Source organism: Lygodium microphyllum, chromosome 30, assembly GCF_053477565.2.
Source record: "Lygodium microphyllum isolate KBCC chromosome 30, Lygodium_microphyllum_v1.1.10, whole genome shotgun sequence".
In the NCBI taxonomy this organism is placed as follows: domain Eukaryota; kingdom Viridiplantae; phylum Streptophyta; class Polypodiopsida; order Schizaeales; family Lygodiaceae; genus Lygodium; species Lygodium microphyllum.
Window position 1 is genome coordinate 116,098,455 of NC_141164.1, and position 16,669 is coordinate 116,115,123.

The window sequence follows — 16,669 nt, forward strand, 5'->3', positions numbered from 1 at the left end:
ATTAGGACCAAACTCTCTAGGCTTGGGTCCAATATCTTGTGTTGTCATTTTGGATTCCAACAAGTTGAATCTTGCGTCTTCTTCCTTCCTTCTCCTATCATGCATCTCCTTCAAAGAGCAAATGTCCTCTGTATGGTTCTTCCGCAAACAGTAGGAACAGAAGGCCCCGGGAATAGTTGGTTTTCGTGTACATTCAGTGGCTAAATGGCCTGCTTGATGACACTTACCACACCAAGTATTTGACCGCATCACATCTCTTCCTGCTCCTGCAACATTGGATATGCTAGCGGTATTCACTTTCAACGTCTGTAGTTGCTCTGTGATCACATCCATCAACTCCTTTTTGATGTTTGCAACTGAGTTGGATAAATAATCATTCAAGCTTTCTCCTCCGGACGTACTGGCAGGAGGGTTTTGAGGAGTTTCTGTAATCACTGTATAAACGGGTTGGGCTGGTACAGAGGGGCAGGTGGGTGGCAGATCACATCTCCCATGGGATGGGAGATGAAGGACTAACACTGTTCACACAACAATGGCCAGGCTGCATGATGGACATTAACTGGTGGGGTGGCGTGGACGTCCCACATTTGAGCATTTTGAGCATTATCTTTTGAGCCCCCCCACAATGGGGAGCGTCGAGGGATGTGATTGCATGGCCCCCGGCACAGGCGGCCCGCTTCTACCAATGTACAAAGTCGCGGTTTTCAGCATGGCTAATAGATGCATTGATGGTATCACCTGGAGCATCTATCACCCCTATGGTCCGGTCTGGGGCCACCATGGGGGATTGGAGCTCACCATCCAGGCCAGCGGCAAAACGTACTTTCACGCTTCGCAGTCTCTCTTCCTCATCTGCAGCTTCCACGACAAATAGATGCCTGTTCGGTTAGTCACAAGTTTCCCCATGAGCCTACACCTTGCATCTTGAAATGTGAACAGTCTCCACTACAGTGGGGCGCGTGGCTCGAGGGAGTTGATTGTCCGACAAGAGTTGCAGCCTGCCCTCGCCGGACAGATAGACATCCTGCTACTGCAGGAGCACAAGCTCACCATCGCCCAGGCTCAGCAGGTTGGGAAGGTACTGCCAAGCAGCTCGCATACTTATTGGAAGCAAGCCATAGGTGCCCACGGCAGGAGCGGAGGCGTATGCACATCTATTGGTCCGAGTCTCACCACTTGTGTATGAGACCATGGGACGATAGTGGCACGAAGGGCTCTCTGGATCAGATTGGATATTGGGGACTCGTGTGTTGGAGTCCTCAATGTCTATGCCCCTACGGAGGTTAGGGCACGCAGCAGGTTTTGGGGGGAAATTGTAAATGGACTCCTTGAGGTGGACTCCTGGATTGTTGGAGGAGATTTCAACGACGTGGAGGCTTTGGAGGACCAGCAGGGCAGGGGAAGAAACTACCAAGGCATGGCTGGGGAGGAGCAGGAGGCATGGGAGGCCTTTTTGCTTGCAGTCGGAGCACGGGATGCTTGGAAAGACCGTGCCTTCCACAAGAGGGAGAGGTCATTGGACTTTTCTTGGGGATACAGGCGACTAGGCGGAGCCTTGCTGGAGCAGTTGGACAGGTTTTATGTGGGAGAGTGGGGAGGTTCTCGTGGAGGCCAGATTGAGCAGTTGGCAGGTACCACATTATCCATCACTGCCCGGTTCTCCTATTGATCCCCCAGCATCCGCCCTAGATACACGATCGTGTCAGATCCCTGACTCGATCTATAGGAGGGAGGAGGTGTCGAGACAGATCTGCTCTAGATAGAGCAGATCTGGACTAGAGAGTAGGTGAGGAGGGGCAGGATAGCAGAGGAGGTCGCAGAGGTCCTAGCCGAGTCAAGTAGAATTTGCCAAGAGGCAGCCCTATAGGCCAGGCAGCAGTGTTGGGAGGAGGAGAAAGCACTCTGGCGGGACTTGGCAGCTATGCAGAGATTGTTGCAGGAGGCACTAGGGGACCCCATCCTCCACGCACAGGAGGTGCGCACGCGTGCAACCATCGCTGGCCTAGATGAGAGGCGCTTGGAATTCTCTTTCCGCAATTCAGCAGCCTTTTGGGCGCGGAAGGGAGACACGATGTGCAAGGAGTTCTTCCAGGTGCACCAGCCCCGCACTGCGGGAGAGCAGATAGGCAGCCTTAGGGATCAGTATGGGAGGACCCGTTCTAGCCCTGATGAGGTGATGGAGATTGCCACCGACTATTACACTCGACTCTTCCAGTAGGAGACAACTTCAATCAGAGAAAAGAGATGCAGACAATAGGTATGGGATCACATCCCGTCCCTCGTCACAGAGGAGATAGGACACGCTCTCCTAGTGCCCTTCACAGAGAAGAAACTAGAGGGGGCGTTCCACACACAGGATGGGCAAAAATGCCCGGGGGAGGATGACCTCTCTAAGGCCTTCTTCACTACTTTCTGGGAGGTGGTGAAGGATCCCCTACTGAGGACTTTCCAGGAGATATTCTCCTCAGGACAGATGCCAGGGAGGCTATCCGCAGGCCTTATCAGTCTCCTCCCCAAAGGGGGAGACCGGTTGGAGCTATCCCAGTGGAGACCGATCACCTTATTGTCAGTGGCCTATAAGGCTCTAGTAAAGACGATTACGCCATGTGCTTCTAGACATCATTCATGACACACAAACAGGCTTTGTCCAGGATAGGAGCATCCTAGACAATGTATTTACATTCTTTGAGGCAACAGAGTGGGCTCAGCACAGTGGGCAAAGACTGGCAGTACTACTATTGGACTTTGAGACAGCCTACGACAGGGTGGACTGGGATTTCCTAGAGAGTACCATGGTGAAGTTAGGATTTCCCCACGCTTGGATTCGCGGGGTCTTCGGCCTGTACAGATCAGCCACTAGCAGGGTTCTCATAGGCGAAGGCGAGGGGAGGAGGTCCAAACGGAGAGATCGGTCCGACAAGGCTGCCCCCTCGCCCCATACCTGTTCCTATTTGTCAGAGAGGCAATGTCCCACTTCCTCAGGTCACGTGTGAGTGGATTACGCGGCCTACGACTTCCAATGAGAGAGGAGATTGAGTTGTTAGACTCAGAGTACGCAGATGACACATGACTCTACATAGAGGACGATGAGGTGATACTGGAAAGAATGAGGTTGGCTCTTGAGGTGTTCTGTGTTGCAGCGGGTGCGAAAATCAACTGGCAAAAGTTGGTTGGCTTCCTCACAGACCCGGAATCGAGCATGGAGTGGAGAGTCTACTTGGGATTTAGATGGGTGAGCAGAGGGCAGACCGTCCGATACCTAGGGTTCCAGGTGAGACTTGATATCACTCATGCCCAGTAGTTTCTTCTTGTTCTAGAGTCTATTAGGAGGAAATTGAGCTATTGGAGCACGGCTTGCCTCTCACTAGCCGGTCGAGCCCTGGTGGTTAACCAGGTCCTCCTAGCGACGGCCTGGTATATCGCCTCGTGTTGGTGTTTCTCTTCATCATGCGCAAGGCAGCTTCGCCGCCTGGTGCGGAACTTCCTTTGGTCAGGGTCTGATGGTTCCAAAGACTCCAGGGCCAAGGTGGCGTGGGCGACTATCGTACGACATCGATCAGAGGGAGGGCTTGGGATCATAGACCCAGAATATCAGAGTAGGGCCCTCTTGGGCAAGTTTGTTGTCCGCGGTCTCACACCAGGTGGGCAAACCTGGAAGGTCTTATTGTAGGAGGGCCTTCAGGATTGTATACTGAGGCTTGGCGGGGAATGGAGGCCGTCCTTGAGATGAATCTTCACTTCAGCCCAAATTACCCCTCCCAGACCACCTTTCCTGCGGAGCCTATTCCGCGTGTGGCAAGGCCTCCGTAAGGCCCTAATCCAGAGCCCCCCGGGCTGCCAGGAGGAAATAGACCGTCAGCTGGTGATCTGGAACCTCCAGGTCAAAGACAGGGAAGGGGCACAGTTAGGTGAGTGCCCCCACATCCAATGGGTTGGGTGGGAGGCCGGCCCGGCTCGCCCCATCAAGACATGGCGGGAGGTGTACAGGATGGCAGACAAGGAGGTGCTACAGCGAGTATCAGGGTGCTTGAGAGGAGTGGAGTTGAGGAGAAGAGAGATGGACGCAGCAATACCTCCGGAGTGGCTTGTCCCCCCGATATGAGAACTGATAGAGGCCGGGGAGGTATGGGCAGCCAAGTTCTCTCTAGCAGGCATCCCTCTTCAGGTGGCAGATAGAGTGGGTGGCGCCCCCTAGGGGACCTCCTTTACCGTTCAAGAGGGGGGACGTCTGGCCCTTGACAGAGGGCAACAGGATGAGGGGATTGCCACCCTTTCATGGAGGAGGATTCGGGTGGTGGGTCTTCAGGGGAAGACCTGGCGACTAGACCCCTATGTCTTTTGGATGGAGCTCAAGGAGTGGCGCCTTTGGATCTGGGAGGGTAGACCACTTGATGAGCTAGAGTGGGACCCAGGAGAGTGGCTATGGCTGGCCTCTGCGGTTGCATAAACGCCACCCAGGCTCCTAAAATACACTGCTAGGATTGGCAGACATGTACTGATGTAGGAGGATATGGATTGGGCGCCATCACGCAGCAGACACTGGGCGGAGCACAGCATCACGGAGCCCTTCCGACGGACCTTCTGGTGCGGCCTGTGGGATAGCGTGAGGCCGAGGAGGGTGTCGTATTTTTTATGGCTGGTGGCACATGGAGGTTTGGCGGTGGGAAGCTGGCTTGCCCAGATGCAGAAGGAAGGAGGGTGTAGGCGCTGCACACAGCAGCCTCTAGAAACCCCAAAGCATTGCCTTTGGTCTTATGAGGAGGCGCAGCTTGTATGGAGAGGAGCATGCCGTATCCTTCGACGTATAGCCCCCAGCCTTGGGTGTATTTCATGGGGAGCTTTTTGTTGGTAGTTAGTTAGCCAGGGCCGTCACCTTTTGTATGAGGCTGGGATGCAGGACACGATTTTCATGATTGAGGCAGGGTCATGTGTAGTGGTTGGTCTGGAGGCTTTACCCATCCGCCAGGTACTAGAGCCCACAGTAGACCGCTCAGAGATATGGGAGATTATAGGGAGTCTTACTGGATGGCATATTTGGAAGGCGCGATGCTAGGTGGCTTTCGGCGGAGAGAGGCTTTCAGCACTTGCGACCTTGGCAGAGCTATGGACCTCCATCATTCATTCGCTCCGCGGCCGATGGGAGCAGGTGCAGGGTGAGTCCAGGGCTTGTCAGGAGCTCCGTGGTCACTTCATGTCTACCTGGGGTGGCCAGGGCCTATTCTTTGTGCTGCAGGCAGGCAGTCCCGTTTGGCGATATACCCCTCCCCCATGGCTCTTTGCCCCCATCCCCCCTAGACCGTCCTGAGAGGCTTATATACATGATGTAGTGGTGACTTTGCATCAGCTCAAGTTTATTCTGTTGAGCTTGAGCACTTCGTTGTAATCAGCTTTTTGAGTAATATAATCAGCCACATTTTCTTGATAAAAAAAAGAGATACAACTGTGTGGTCCAGAAACTGAGATTGCCCAACAACCAGTGTCTCTGAAGGGACCAAGATGAGGTGAGAGTGTCATCCTTGGTGAACAGATCTTGGTGGTAACAAACTCCCAATCTGGTGACAGAGAAGGCAGAACACTGGTGATAGGTTTCAGAGCAGCAGGGAGAGGTAGGATGGTTGGAACATGAGTCTTATAGTGAGGGATGAAAGTGGGAGCACACAGTGAGTCCCTTTTATAGAACTTTCTGAGCTAATCGTTCTATGAAATATTTTAGATTCCATATTTTTTATCTAATTGTTTTTATATTGTTTTAAGAGCAAGAAAACGGTTTTAAAATTAAGTGGAAATTTCTTAATGGCTTAACAGTGAAGGTGTTCTACTATGAAGAGGAGGCCAAGGGAAGAAGAAAAAAAATAGGATGAGAAAGGGGGAAGTTCCAGATCATTGGCTGATGATCTATCTCCTCTTGGGACTTGGGGGGCCTCTGGATTAGGGCCTTACAGAGGCCCTGCCACACACAGGCCAAGTTGCATAGAAAAGGTGATCTGGGCTGATGTGAAGATCCACCTCAGGGACGGCCTCCACTCACCGCCAAGCCTCGGTCCACAATCCTGAAGACTCTCGTGCAATAGGACCTTCCATGTCTGCCCTCCAAGTGTGAGGCCCCGAACAACTAGCTATCCCAAGAGGGCCATACTATGGTATTGTGGGTGTATGATTCCTAGGCCTCCCTTTGATCGATGCCGTATGATGGTCGCCCATGCCACCTTGGCCTTGCAATCCTCGGAGCCATCTAACCCGGACCACAGGAAATTCGGCACTAGGCAGGGAAGCTCCACTATTGCCACAATGATGGCATTCAATATCTTTGCCACGTGATTTACTGTGTCCCTTGCCATCATATTTGCCCTTTTGCTGTGATCTGCCCCTAGTATGCAAAGCACTGGAAGACTTACTGGATGCATTGTTTTGCCGATTCATCTCTTCCATAAGTAGAGCACTCTCTACATCAGCATACAAAAGGATTACATTAGAATTGCTCATAGCAGTCCTGAATGTATCCCAACTCTCTAGTAGAGTGCAAAGCAAAAAAGTTGCCTTAAATTCCTCATCAATCATGAACATCAAGGTAACCAGCTGGCTGAAAATGGAGTTAAACTCACTCAGATGAGTAGACATTGTTGTACCCTCTTTCACGTGCAAATCCATAAGCTTTTTCAGCCAATACACTTTGCTTGCGGCACTCTTTTGTGCATACAGTTCTTCTAGTCTAGTCCATATAGCATATGCAGAATCCAAACCTTGAATGTTGAATAGCAAGGCATCAGAGATCGATAGCTCTATGGTTGAGCATGCAAGCTCATTTAACTCATCCCAATCATCTTGTTCCGTGTTCGCGGGCTTTGCCCCTTTGGTTTTGATCGGCTTTGCCTGCTTCATTTGCAACACGATATTATAGCACTGCTTTTGCCAAACTGCAAAGTTATGTGCACCTTCAAGCTTCTTTATGTGCATCGGATTACTGCTGTCATTGCTGCCAGCCATGATTTTCAGCCCAAATGTGACCAAAAAACAGCAAATGCAGGCCCAAACTGTCACCCAAGTGACCAAGGTACTAACAAGTACCAATCAGCAATAAATGACCATGCAGAAGCACAGATTTCGGATCTGTAATTACATTTTCAGAAGCACCAAACCATGTGCTACAGCATTATCCAACTGATTAGAGCCTTTCCAAGGGCATATGCATCACATTACATGAGAAATCACAAAATTTCAGCTGCAATTTCTGTTGTACATGTACCCACGGGCATAAAATGGATTAGTGGGGGGAGCATGGGAGGTGGGGGAGGGGGTGCAGTGGGTGTGGGGGTTGTGTGATCTTAGGTGAGATAGTTTGTGACATGGGTGGTGGATGTGGGGGGCTGCGGTCCTGTCAGGTGGGGGGGGGCGCTGTGGAGTGCTCTGCCGAGGGGGCGTCGCTCGCCCTCCTGCTCCCTGCTGTCGAGGCTGCGTTTGAAGAGTTGACTGCGGCCCCCCCTGCCGTCTCCCTCTTTGTTGTCTTTGGACCCGTGTGAAGCCGTCAGCGGCCACCTGTAGGCCTGTCGGCGAAGCTGCCTTTGCCTTGAAGTGCGTACAGTCTGTTGCATGATGCCCAAAGTCGTGGCAACGTAGGCACTACCTTGGTTGCCTAGTCACAGTGACCTATTGCCTCAAGGAGTAACCTCCTGCCTCAATCTCGAGGAATTTTGGTATACTCTTTGTGTCTTTCACGACCAGTCGTACCTTGGGGACTCTTGAAGCTGTCACTGCATCCGTGAAGGAGGTAGGGACAATTGTGCCGAAGAGCCGTCCAAAGTCCTCCACTAACTGGCGGTAAAGTACTGCCAGTCCGGGGAAAAGTAAAGTGACTGGGTGTCTCAGAAATCTGTTGTGAAGCTCAAATGTCTCCACTGTGAAGTTCCTGTACCAGGGAACCATGAAAATGACCCAATTCGTGGAGGCATAGAGCAAGCTCCCCACTAACTCACGAGCTGCGTCTGTAGAGGTGAGACGAACCATGAAGATCTCGGCCCATGAGGACTATCTCCACGATCTATGTTGTGCCAATGCGTAGCGTGGAGTGAAGCCAATTCCGAAGCTGGGTTTTGGAAGGAGAGTGTCCTATTATATGACAAAAATTTGTTGTTTCTTTAAGCTCCAGCTCAGTGGCATGGACAGCCAAGTGCTATTCCTTAGAGAGGACAACGTGGAAGGTGTTTGACAGGGCTTGCCAGGAGCTCCGTGGTCATTTCATGGCACTTGGGGTAGCCAGGTTCTTCGTGGTGCAGGCATGCAGCCCTAGATGGAGATACCCCACACAACACACCCCCCCCCAATGGCTTCTTGCCCCTATCCCCTCTAGACCGCTTTGAGAGGCTTGTATATATGATGTTTCTGTGACTCTCAGCAGCTCTAGCTTGGCCTGTTGAGCATGAGCACTTCTTTGTATTCAGGTTTTTTCTGGAGTAATATAACTAGCCACATTTTATTTTGCAAAAAAAAAAAGCATGTCTGGATTCGAAATATTATGTACTATTTATTGGAACATGTAGGAGACCTGACAGCTTACTTTTCCATCTCATGCATGGGATTTTCTTGTAATTTTTCAGCACTGGTACATGCTTGGGAAGACACTAGGAGAGCAAGAAGCATGGAAGTATGCAAAAGAGAACAATCTTGATATGCGTGTTGTTTGTCCAACCTTGGTCCTTGGACCTCTACTACAGTCTGCGATGAATTCAAGTTCACTTGTACTTCTGAAGTTGCTAAATGGTAAGCACAAGGCTCCTTTCAACCTTTTCTTGATATAACTAGCAACGGCTGTGGTAGTATATGAAGTTCTCAAATTTCATCTTTTCGTAATGTGTGACACTTAGGTTAAAAGCAAGTGAATGCAATGTTTCGGATCTCTGGCGGTGGCAATCATACTTTTTGTGTTTAGTCTGATTGCAAGTCACACTTTTAGCCTCCCATTTTGATGACCTGCTGAAATCTTATTATGCCTCAAAACCCTCTGAATAGTGTCCAGTGGGGCACAATCACATGCAGCACCAGGATCTCTAAATGTGCCAGCCACTAGTGTCTATGGTCTCCGTTTTGGGTCAAGAATTCAGTGTGCATAATTTTTTCCCAAGGAACGATGGTGCTATCAATAAAGGCTCGTAGTAAAACTGAGGTAGAATAGAAAGTACAAAAGTCTAGCATAAATACAATGGTTGGGGTAATGATAAACCATGTGACGTGCTAAATGAAGGAATGTACCAGGGTTCCATGTCCACATAAAAGCATCTCTCCTTCCTCATCCTCAGGAAGTTGCTGAGCAGTGTCTCACACCATCCACATGGAGTATCAATAATCTCTATCTAGAACCTAGAGAGAGTCTTTGCAGTGGAGCTGTCATGAAAGTCCAATGGCATGACTACACCTCATAGTCTAGGTGAACCAAGCAATGATGCTACCAATCAACTGTCATTTGTTACTGTGTCCCCAAGTCCACTAAGTCTGCTAGTAATCTAGAGTCATGATCTTGTTCTAATGCTCCCTTGAACATCCTCATATCCACATGCTGGCCCGTGTCTCTGATCCAAGTTATTGCCCCTTAAGTTGCTACTGTAGTCTCAACTATGCTATGAGAGACCATCGGAAGGCCTCTTCTTCACACCTCTTGGGATTTGGGACAATCACACAAACAATGCCTTTTGAGTCTCTCTATCTCTCCATATCTTGACATGCTAGGGGATCCCTGCCATAACCAACCTTAGTGTCTACTAGCTCTGTCAAGACGACATGGGATTCTGCAAATTTTGAGTGGCTAGTAGCTCTGGTATGCCTAGTGTCTCCATTGCTTCATCAAGCGAGTAGTTGGGTCTGGGTCTATCCGTCATTTCCTATCACAATGTGTTACTATGATCCTTTGCCGGGAGTAGCTTGCAACTCTATCTGAACCAAGTTTTCTCTAAAGAGCCAATTGTCTTCCTCCATCGTGAAAGTGAAGATCTTGTCTTTGCTAGTCACAATCACCCCCAATAGGATATCCCCTCTAGAAAAGAGTGTTAGTTTAGATTGTATCAGAGGCTTTAGGCAGTGTGTTTTGCATTCAGTTGGGTGCCTAACAGAGGCAGTTGGGCAGCCCATTTTAGGGTTTCTTCAATTGTCTCGTGACTCGTCATAAGGCTTCTATATATGTTTCATTGCGCTCATTCTTGTTTTGCATCATCTTACATCTGTGGGGAGAGGGAGAATGGAGGCATTGCCACTGCTTATCAATATGCCGGCGCCCTGCTGGTATTGTGCTGCACATCTCGTTCTTAATCTTTTGAAGTCTATTGCTGGTTCATTTTGAGTTTCTTCAATCTTGTGTTCATGCATTCTTTCTTTCTGTCGATGTTCGTGCTTTTGTTTTCTCCTTACAGTTATCTATGCATTCTCACATGTTCTAGACGACCAATGTTACTGGTTTGCTGGTTTTGTATGCTGTTATTGATAGTTTTGAGGTTTGAAAGGCTGCATTTTCTGCTGCTGCAGCTTTCCTGTCTGCTTTAGGTGCTGGGCTATCTCTTTCCTTGCATGCAAGGCTGTGAAACCTTGCATTTTGGGCTGGCCATTAGTCATGGAGGACCAGGACTGCTTTATTTGGGTTGCCATCCTTGTCATCTATTGGTATTTACCTTTGTGCATCTTCTGTTTATGGGCTGATGTCATCCAATGACTGGTAAAACCTACATTTTTTGCTGATCTACACCCTGCACTTTTGGGTTTTTATGTTTTGAGCTTAAGGGGTCTCATGTTTTGGTTGTTATGATTCTTCACTATATTCACTTCACTTTTGGTCTACTCTGTGTCTTCTACTGCATGCTTGTGTATGAACTTTTGAACTGCTGAATTCTTGTTTGATTGGGCTAATCTTGACCAGGAAGTGCCCCAGGTATCTATCTTCATTCACTCTCACTGTTCTACTAATGATAAGACTCAAAGGGCCTGACCACTCCATTCGAGTGCTGTTATGAAGCCTTTGTTTGTGCAGAAAAGTTTGTGGTATAGCCTCTCTGGTACAACTCTGCATGCTCAATGATTATCTCCACCTCCATTTGGTTGGGATGAGGATAACTCTGAGGACACAATCCTTGATTGGGACTTCGATGATGTCATTGCATATTTGGCTCCACTCCAGTACATCCCATTAGCGATCACCTCTTGTGGGACTTCTCCTGAGGTGTGGATGAAGCTTTTCCCTATGGACAAAGTTCCATCACCCATGCTCGCTGGCACTCTCTATGGACATCTTCAAACCCTCAAGTTCGACTTGACAAACTCCATCCACTCCTTTCTTCTTTGAGTGACAATGATGTAAGACCAACTTTGCAGCATGCAAGTGGTTCTTCTTCAAGCACATTTTATGGGGGTGCTGCTTCTCAAATTCTGATCTGAGTTTGATGGGTGTGGCCAATGCCTTGAGAGCCCAGACCTAGATGACTCTAGTACGCTTTCTTCATAGCAATCTATGTTGCTAGAGCATGAGTCTGCACTAAGGCTACAAGGAAGGTTGTCATGTCAATATGAGGAGCATAGTTGTTAGGTACGAAAGGCACGATATGGTATGGTATGTCTAGCGAAAGAGACTTGTTTAGAGCCGATCTGACGCCATATTGGGCCGATGATGTAGTTCAAGACCTATTGAGAAAGCCAGGCTAAGGAGACTTATCTTAAAGATCCAGCCATACCAACTGATCGCGGGCCAATTCTATAGGCTAGGACAAGACAGTTTGTTGTGTAGATGTGTGTGTGAGCACGAGATGCACGATGTATTGAGAGAAGCGCATGGTGGAATAGCTGGAGGACACTTTAGTGGGGATATAACAGCCCGTAAGGTGCTACAATCCCAACTATGGTGGCCCACCGTATTCCGTGATGCTGCTAAATTTGTAAAACACTGCGATGAGTGCTAGAGGACTAAGGTGCCTGTGCGCAAGGAGAAGATGGAGTTGACCCTCATAATAACACGACAGCCCTTCGAAAAATGAGGCATTGACTTCATTGGATCTATCAGTCCTGCGGCACAGTACCTCCAGGCACGCTACATCATTGTGGCAACTGATTACCTGACAAAGTGGGCAGAGGCAAGAGCCACTAGGAAGAACGATGCTAGAACCACTGCGAAGTTCTTGTGGAAGCAGGTTCTTTAACGTTTTGGTTGTCCATTTGAACTAGTAAGTGATCATGGTACGCACTTTATTAATGAAGTGATATCCCACTTGCTCTTGACCTTCCTGATCATTCATAGAAGGTCCTCGCCCTACTATCCTCAAGCAAATGGCCAAGTAGAATCCACGAATAAAATCCTAGTCAACGTGCTTACGAAGGTGGTATCCACATCACGAAGTGACTGGGATAACAAATTAATGGCGGTCTTGTGGGCCTATCGTATAGCTTATAAGACGGTTGTAGGACAGACGCCCTTTAGACTGACTTATGAAACGTAGGCCATTCTACCCTTAGAGTTCTTTGTCCCCAGCTTAAGGACAGCAGCCCAGGAGCATTGGGAGGGAAGAGAGGCTTGGACCAACGGCTTAGTGGAGTTAGAGCGTCTCACGGAGACTCGACTCTTAGCCACCTACGCTCTGATTTGTGAGAAGGCACGAAGAAAGATGTGGTTTGACAAGCATGTCAAACAGCGCAACTTTGATCAGGGGGACCTCGTTCTACTATACTCTGTGAAGGGCCACAAACAGAAAATGAAATTTCGAGGACTAGGACATTTCCGAGTACGTACAATTAGTATAATAGGCAATGTTGAATTGGAGACGCTTGAAGGTGAAGGAATAGGCTTTTTCAATGGCAGTCGCACGAAAAAGTACTATCCTCCTTCCCATCCGTTGCACGAGCCATCTATGCTTGAAACCCCTGTCAACGTCTGCGTGGCCACTATTACCGAACTAACAGATCAAGATGAAGAAGCAGTGGCACCCGCCTACCTACGAATCACGGTCACTGCTGCAGAACGGACGTATACTTTTGATGCCTTGCTCGACGATGGTGCTGACTATAATATCTTGATGCATGACCATTGGACACGCATTGGTCAACCTAAATTACAGCCCACAAACGCTAAACTCAGCCCATTTGGGGGCAACACTTACTCACTCTTAGGAAAATGCAAAGTGGCTGTCTCTATCGAGTCTGAAAGTATACCAGTCTTCTTTTATGTGTTGCCAAACACTAAAGGGGCCGGTAATAAGTCACTACTAGATCGCACTTTTAAAAAGCAGACGAACTGCAATGTGGACTATAACCTAGATCGCATCCATCTTGCTATAGGCAATGTGCGCATAGTGACTACTTTCAGCAAGGGTTATCTTGATCCTTCTACAATTGCAAAGCCACCGATAGAGACCCCTACGACCATGCCTATGACCAAGCCTAAAGAGAAGGGCTGTGATATCTCACCCCACTCTCAAACTGCTAGAACCAAGCCCACCAAGGCCATTCACAAGGCCAAGGAATCCACGCTCATATGGGTGCCAAAATGACAAGGGCCACCTCCTTGTAAACCGCAGAAACGTGTTTCTAAACGCAAAAACTATCAGTCACAATCTAAGAGGCAGCTCAGTCGCTATCGACGTAGGCGCACGACCATGCTGCGATGGATCCCTAAAGATCTCTTGCGAGCACAAGGATACTATGAGGGCAACCCCTGGATATGGGCGCCTAAGAGTGGACATTCAAGAGGCTCAACTCTAAGCAACCTCACTCCAGCTAGAGAGGCTTGCACATACAGAGCCCAGACTGCAAAGCAAGCTGGACCAGCACCGGTTGTGATTAATGAATTCCAACACATTTATCGTCCAAAGCTAGATGCTTCAGAATTATCCAAGTCAGAGGAGTTGAGCACCCCCATGCCGACTCAGATAGAATGCAGCACACCTCCTATGCCACTGGAGCTCCCTGCAGCATCTCAAAGTGCTTCTGAGTGTAAAGTCCCATCTATGACTCCATCAATGGACTCACCACTGTCCAACCCAATTGCACCATCACCACCAACAGGTCTTAGGCCTTCGTATAAAAGACCATCTTTCCTTTCAGTGGCCAATGATCTTGTTGAGACCTCGGGAGATGACGTAGTGACATGCATCAAGGTGTTAGATAACACATTCACCAAATTCGCTAGGAGCTATGAGAGGCTTGACCTAGGACTTCTCGATGAACCCCTTGCTTCTGATGTTCGTGCGTTGCCATGCACTTGGGAAGACTATGAATTTATGACAGTCAAATTCTCCAAAATTGCCACCGAATTAATCGCTAATGGAAAAATCTCAAAGGAGCAAGCCATTCTGAGAAGGCTAGTTACCTCATACCGCAAGCCTGCTCGCTCTGTATTTGAACAAGAACTGGAGGAGCTCACGCAGCTTGCCAGCTCTGATTCTTCGTTCTTACAACTGTGGTATGCCTTGTGACTCCAATGGGAGAAAAAAGACTATCACATCATGACCAATGCCGAGCAAAGAAGGGCAATCAAAACAATTGAACATGACCCTACTTATGTGGCACCTCTTTCGTTTAGAGTTTTGGCCATTACACGCAACATACACTTAGATGACCATGTGTTAGCCCACCCTTGCATTGACCAATTCCTTACGGAAGAGAAACTGCACATTGCTAGCTGCCTCAACTTCGGGGACATCTTTCATGATGTCTTGACCTATATCACCCAAGCTTCCATACGACCATGTGAATTTGATCGTCATATCACCCAAGCTTTGTCCTTGTTTGCTTGTTCCCTTTCCGGGCAGCGTGATGAAATATGGCTCGGATGACCACAAGTCAGATTGGATCTTGGCTTGGTCCTCCAAAGCCTCTGCCTCTTCCTCTACCTAGCGCCATCACCGGTACTAGTCGGTAGCCTATCAGGACTGGATTGCCTTCCTCATTATAGGATATATATGGGTTCATGTAGGTCTTCTCTTCACTAGGTTCTTCCGCATAGTGAAGAGGAGCGTCACTCGGTGGATGGGTTACATAGGGCCTTGGTGGTCTGGGTATACCTGTTGGGTTCATCTCTAGCCTAAGAATGGCTGGTCTTGTGTCATTCGGTGCTGGAAGTGCCAACTGGGCTGCCTTGCTAAAGAGGTTAGGTGGCCTGTTGCCTAAGTATGGAGGGTTGTATTGTTGCGCATATGGAAATCTCCTTGGTAGTCTGCAATGTAATGCGTCATGATCGAAGCTAGCGCAGTTCAAGCACGGCCTAGATCTAGGATCTTGGCACTCCGCTGGGAGGTGGTTACCGCCACAGTGTATACACTGCACATGCGACCGCACAGGTTTGCTCATTTGGTCTTGCAGTCGTGCATGCTCCATTCTTACCTCAGCTAGCTCCTGGCCTTGGTAAACACTCTTTTCCTTATCCTATATGCTAGAGTTCTCTCTCTCTTGAAACTGTTGACCGCTTTGGAGCTCTCTAACTTGTACTGTCCCGACTGGTGTTCCTCATGCTTCGCTCCCTAAGCTGATCGTCCACCATTATTGCCTCTTCAAAGACTCTAGCTAACACGTCTTGGTGTAGAGTGGAGTTACTAGTCAAGGCCTTGTAGAGCTCCTCGCTTCGAATTCCATTTATAAATACGGTAGACACAGCCTTCTCATTAGATCGCTCATTTGTAGGGATCCTCTTGAAGAGGTTACGCACATGAGTGACATAGTCCCTTACGTCTTCCTTTTCCCTCTGACTAACATTCATCAACCGGACGATGAGATTGTCAGAGTACCCTGCCTCAGAGAATCTCTTGATAAAGAGGTCCTTAAGACGCGTAAAGTTTGTGCGCTCAGTTGCATCTAGACTAGTGTACCAAATTCTCCCCTTATCACCTGAGCACAGACCGAAAGCTTGAGAGTATTGTGCAAGGTCCGTGAGACCGTTTGCTTCGCAAACTTGTTCAAATTGCTCCACAAAGCTATAGGGGTCATTACTTTGTTCATACTTGTCTAGCTGCTTTGCTACAATAGGGATTCTAGATTGTCCCTTTGCCCCTTGTGTGACCCCTAATCTCGAGAGTAATGCGGTGGCTAAGGCTGTTGCGCTCTGCTCAGCGGACGTATTGTCCATGAGCCGCTTGGCTATGAGTTCACTCAACGATAAGTCAGCCTTTGCTGCTCGTTCTCTCTCTGTATTTGGCCCTGCTTTGGCTGCACCAGCCAAGGCTAGCACACGACGGGCCTCGTACATGTCTACATCTTGTTGGAGTTTCCTAGCCTTCTGCTCGTGGTTATTGGCAATTATGTCTCTAGCGCCTTTCTAATCGCCTTTCTTTCCTCTTCTAGGCTTGCTACCACTTCTCTAGTGGTCTGCGCCGAACTACCGTCCTAGTTAACAAGTCGTACTCATTGACTAACTCCTGCACTAAGACTGGTCCAGTCGGTCCTCTCCTTGTCCGCTTCGTGATCCTGACATTGCTCCCACTTCTAGCTCCACAAGGTCGTTGATTAATTTGAGTAGCTCCGGCAGCGTCCGATTATCTATGTTGTTGCCTTCTGGATCTTCGTGTCCTCTTAAGGTTCTACTGATGGGGCTCTCAGGCATCCAACTATGTTTTGGGATCTTCTTCTAATAGTGGGTTCCTTGCTGTTATTATATCTCCTGATGAGTTCCTTGTTATTGAAAGTAGTTGTCAATCTTATTCACAAGTTGTGCTTCGTG

At 48.7% G+C, this 16,669-nt stretch overlaps 1 protein-coding gene across 1 annotated transcript in view; it reads left to right on the forward strand.

The window, feature by feature from the left end:
- The window catches only part of LOC148010259 (cinnamoyl-CoA reductase 1-like), a 124,843-nt gene that overhangs the window by 67,811 nt on the left and 40,363 nt on the right, over positions 1 to 16,669 (forward strand). The window contains exon 3 of the mRNA XM_087673378.1: positions 8,592 to 8,754. Within this exon, the coding sequence (XP_087529504.1) occupies positions 8,592 to 8,754 (163 nt within the window). The remainder of the gene's footprint in view (positions 1 to 8,591; positions 8,755 to 16,669) is intronic.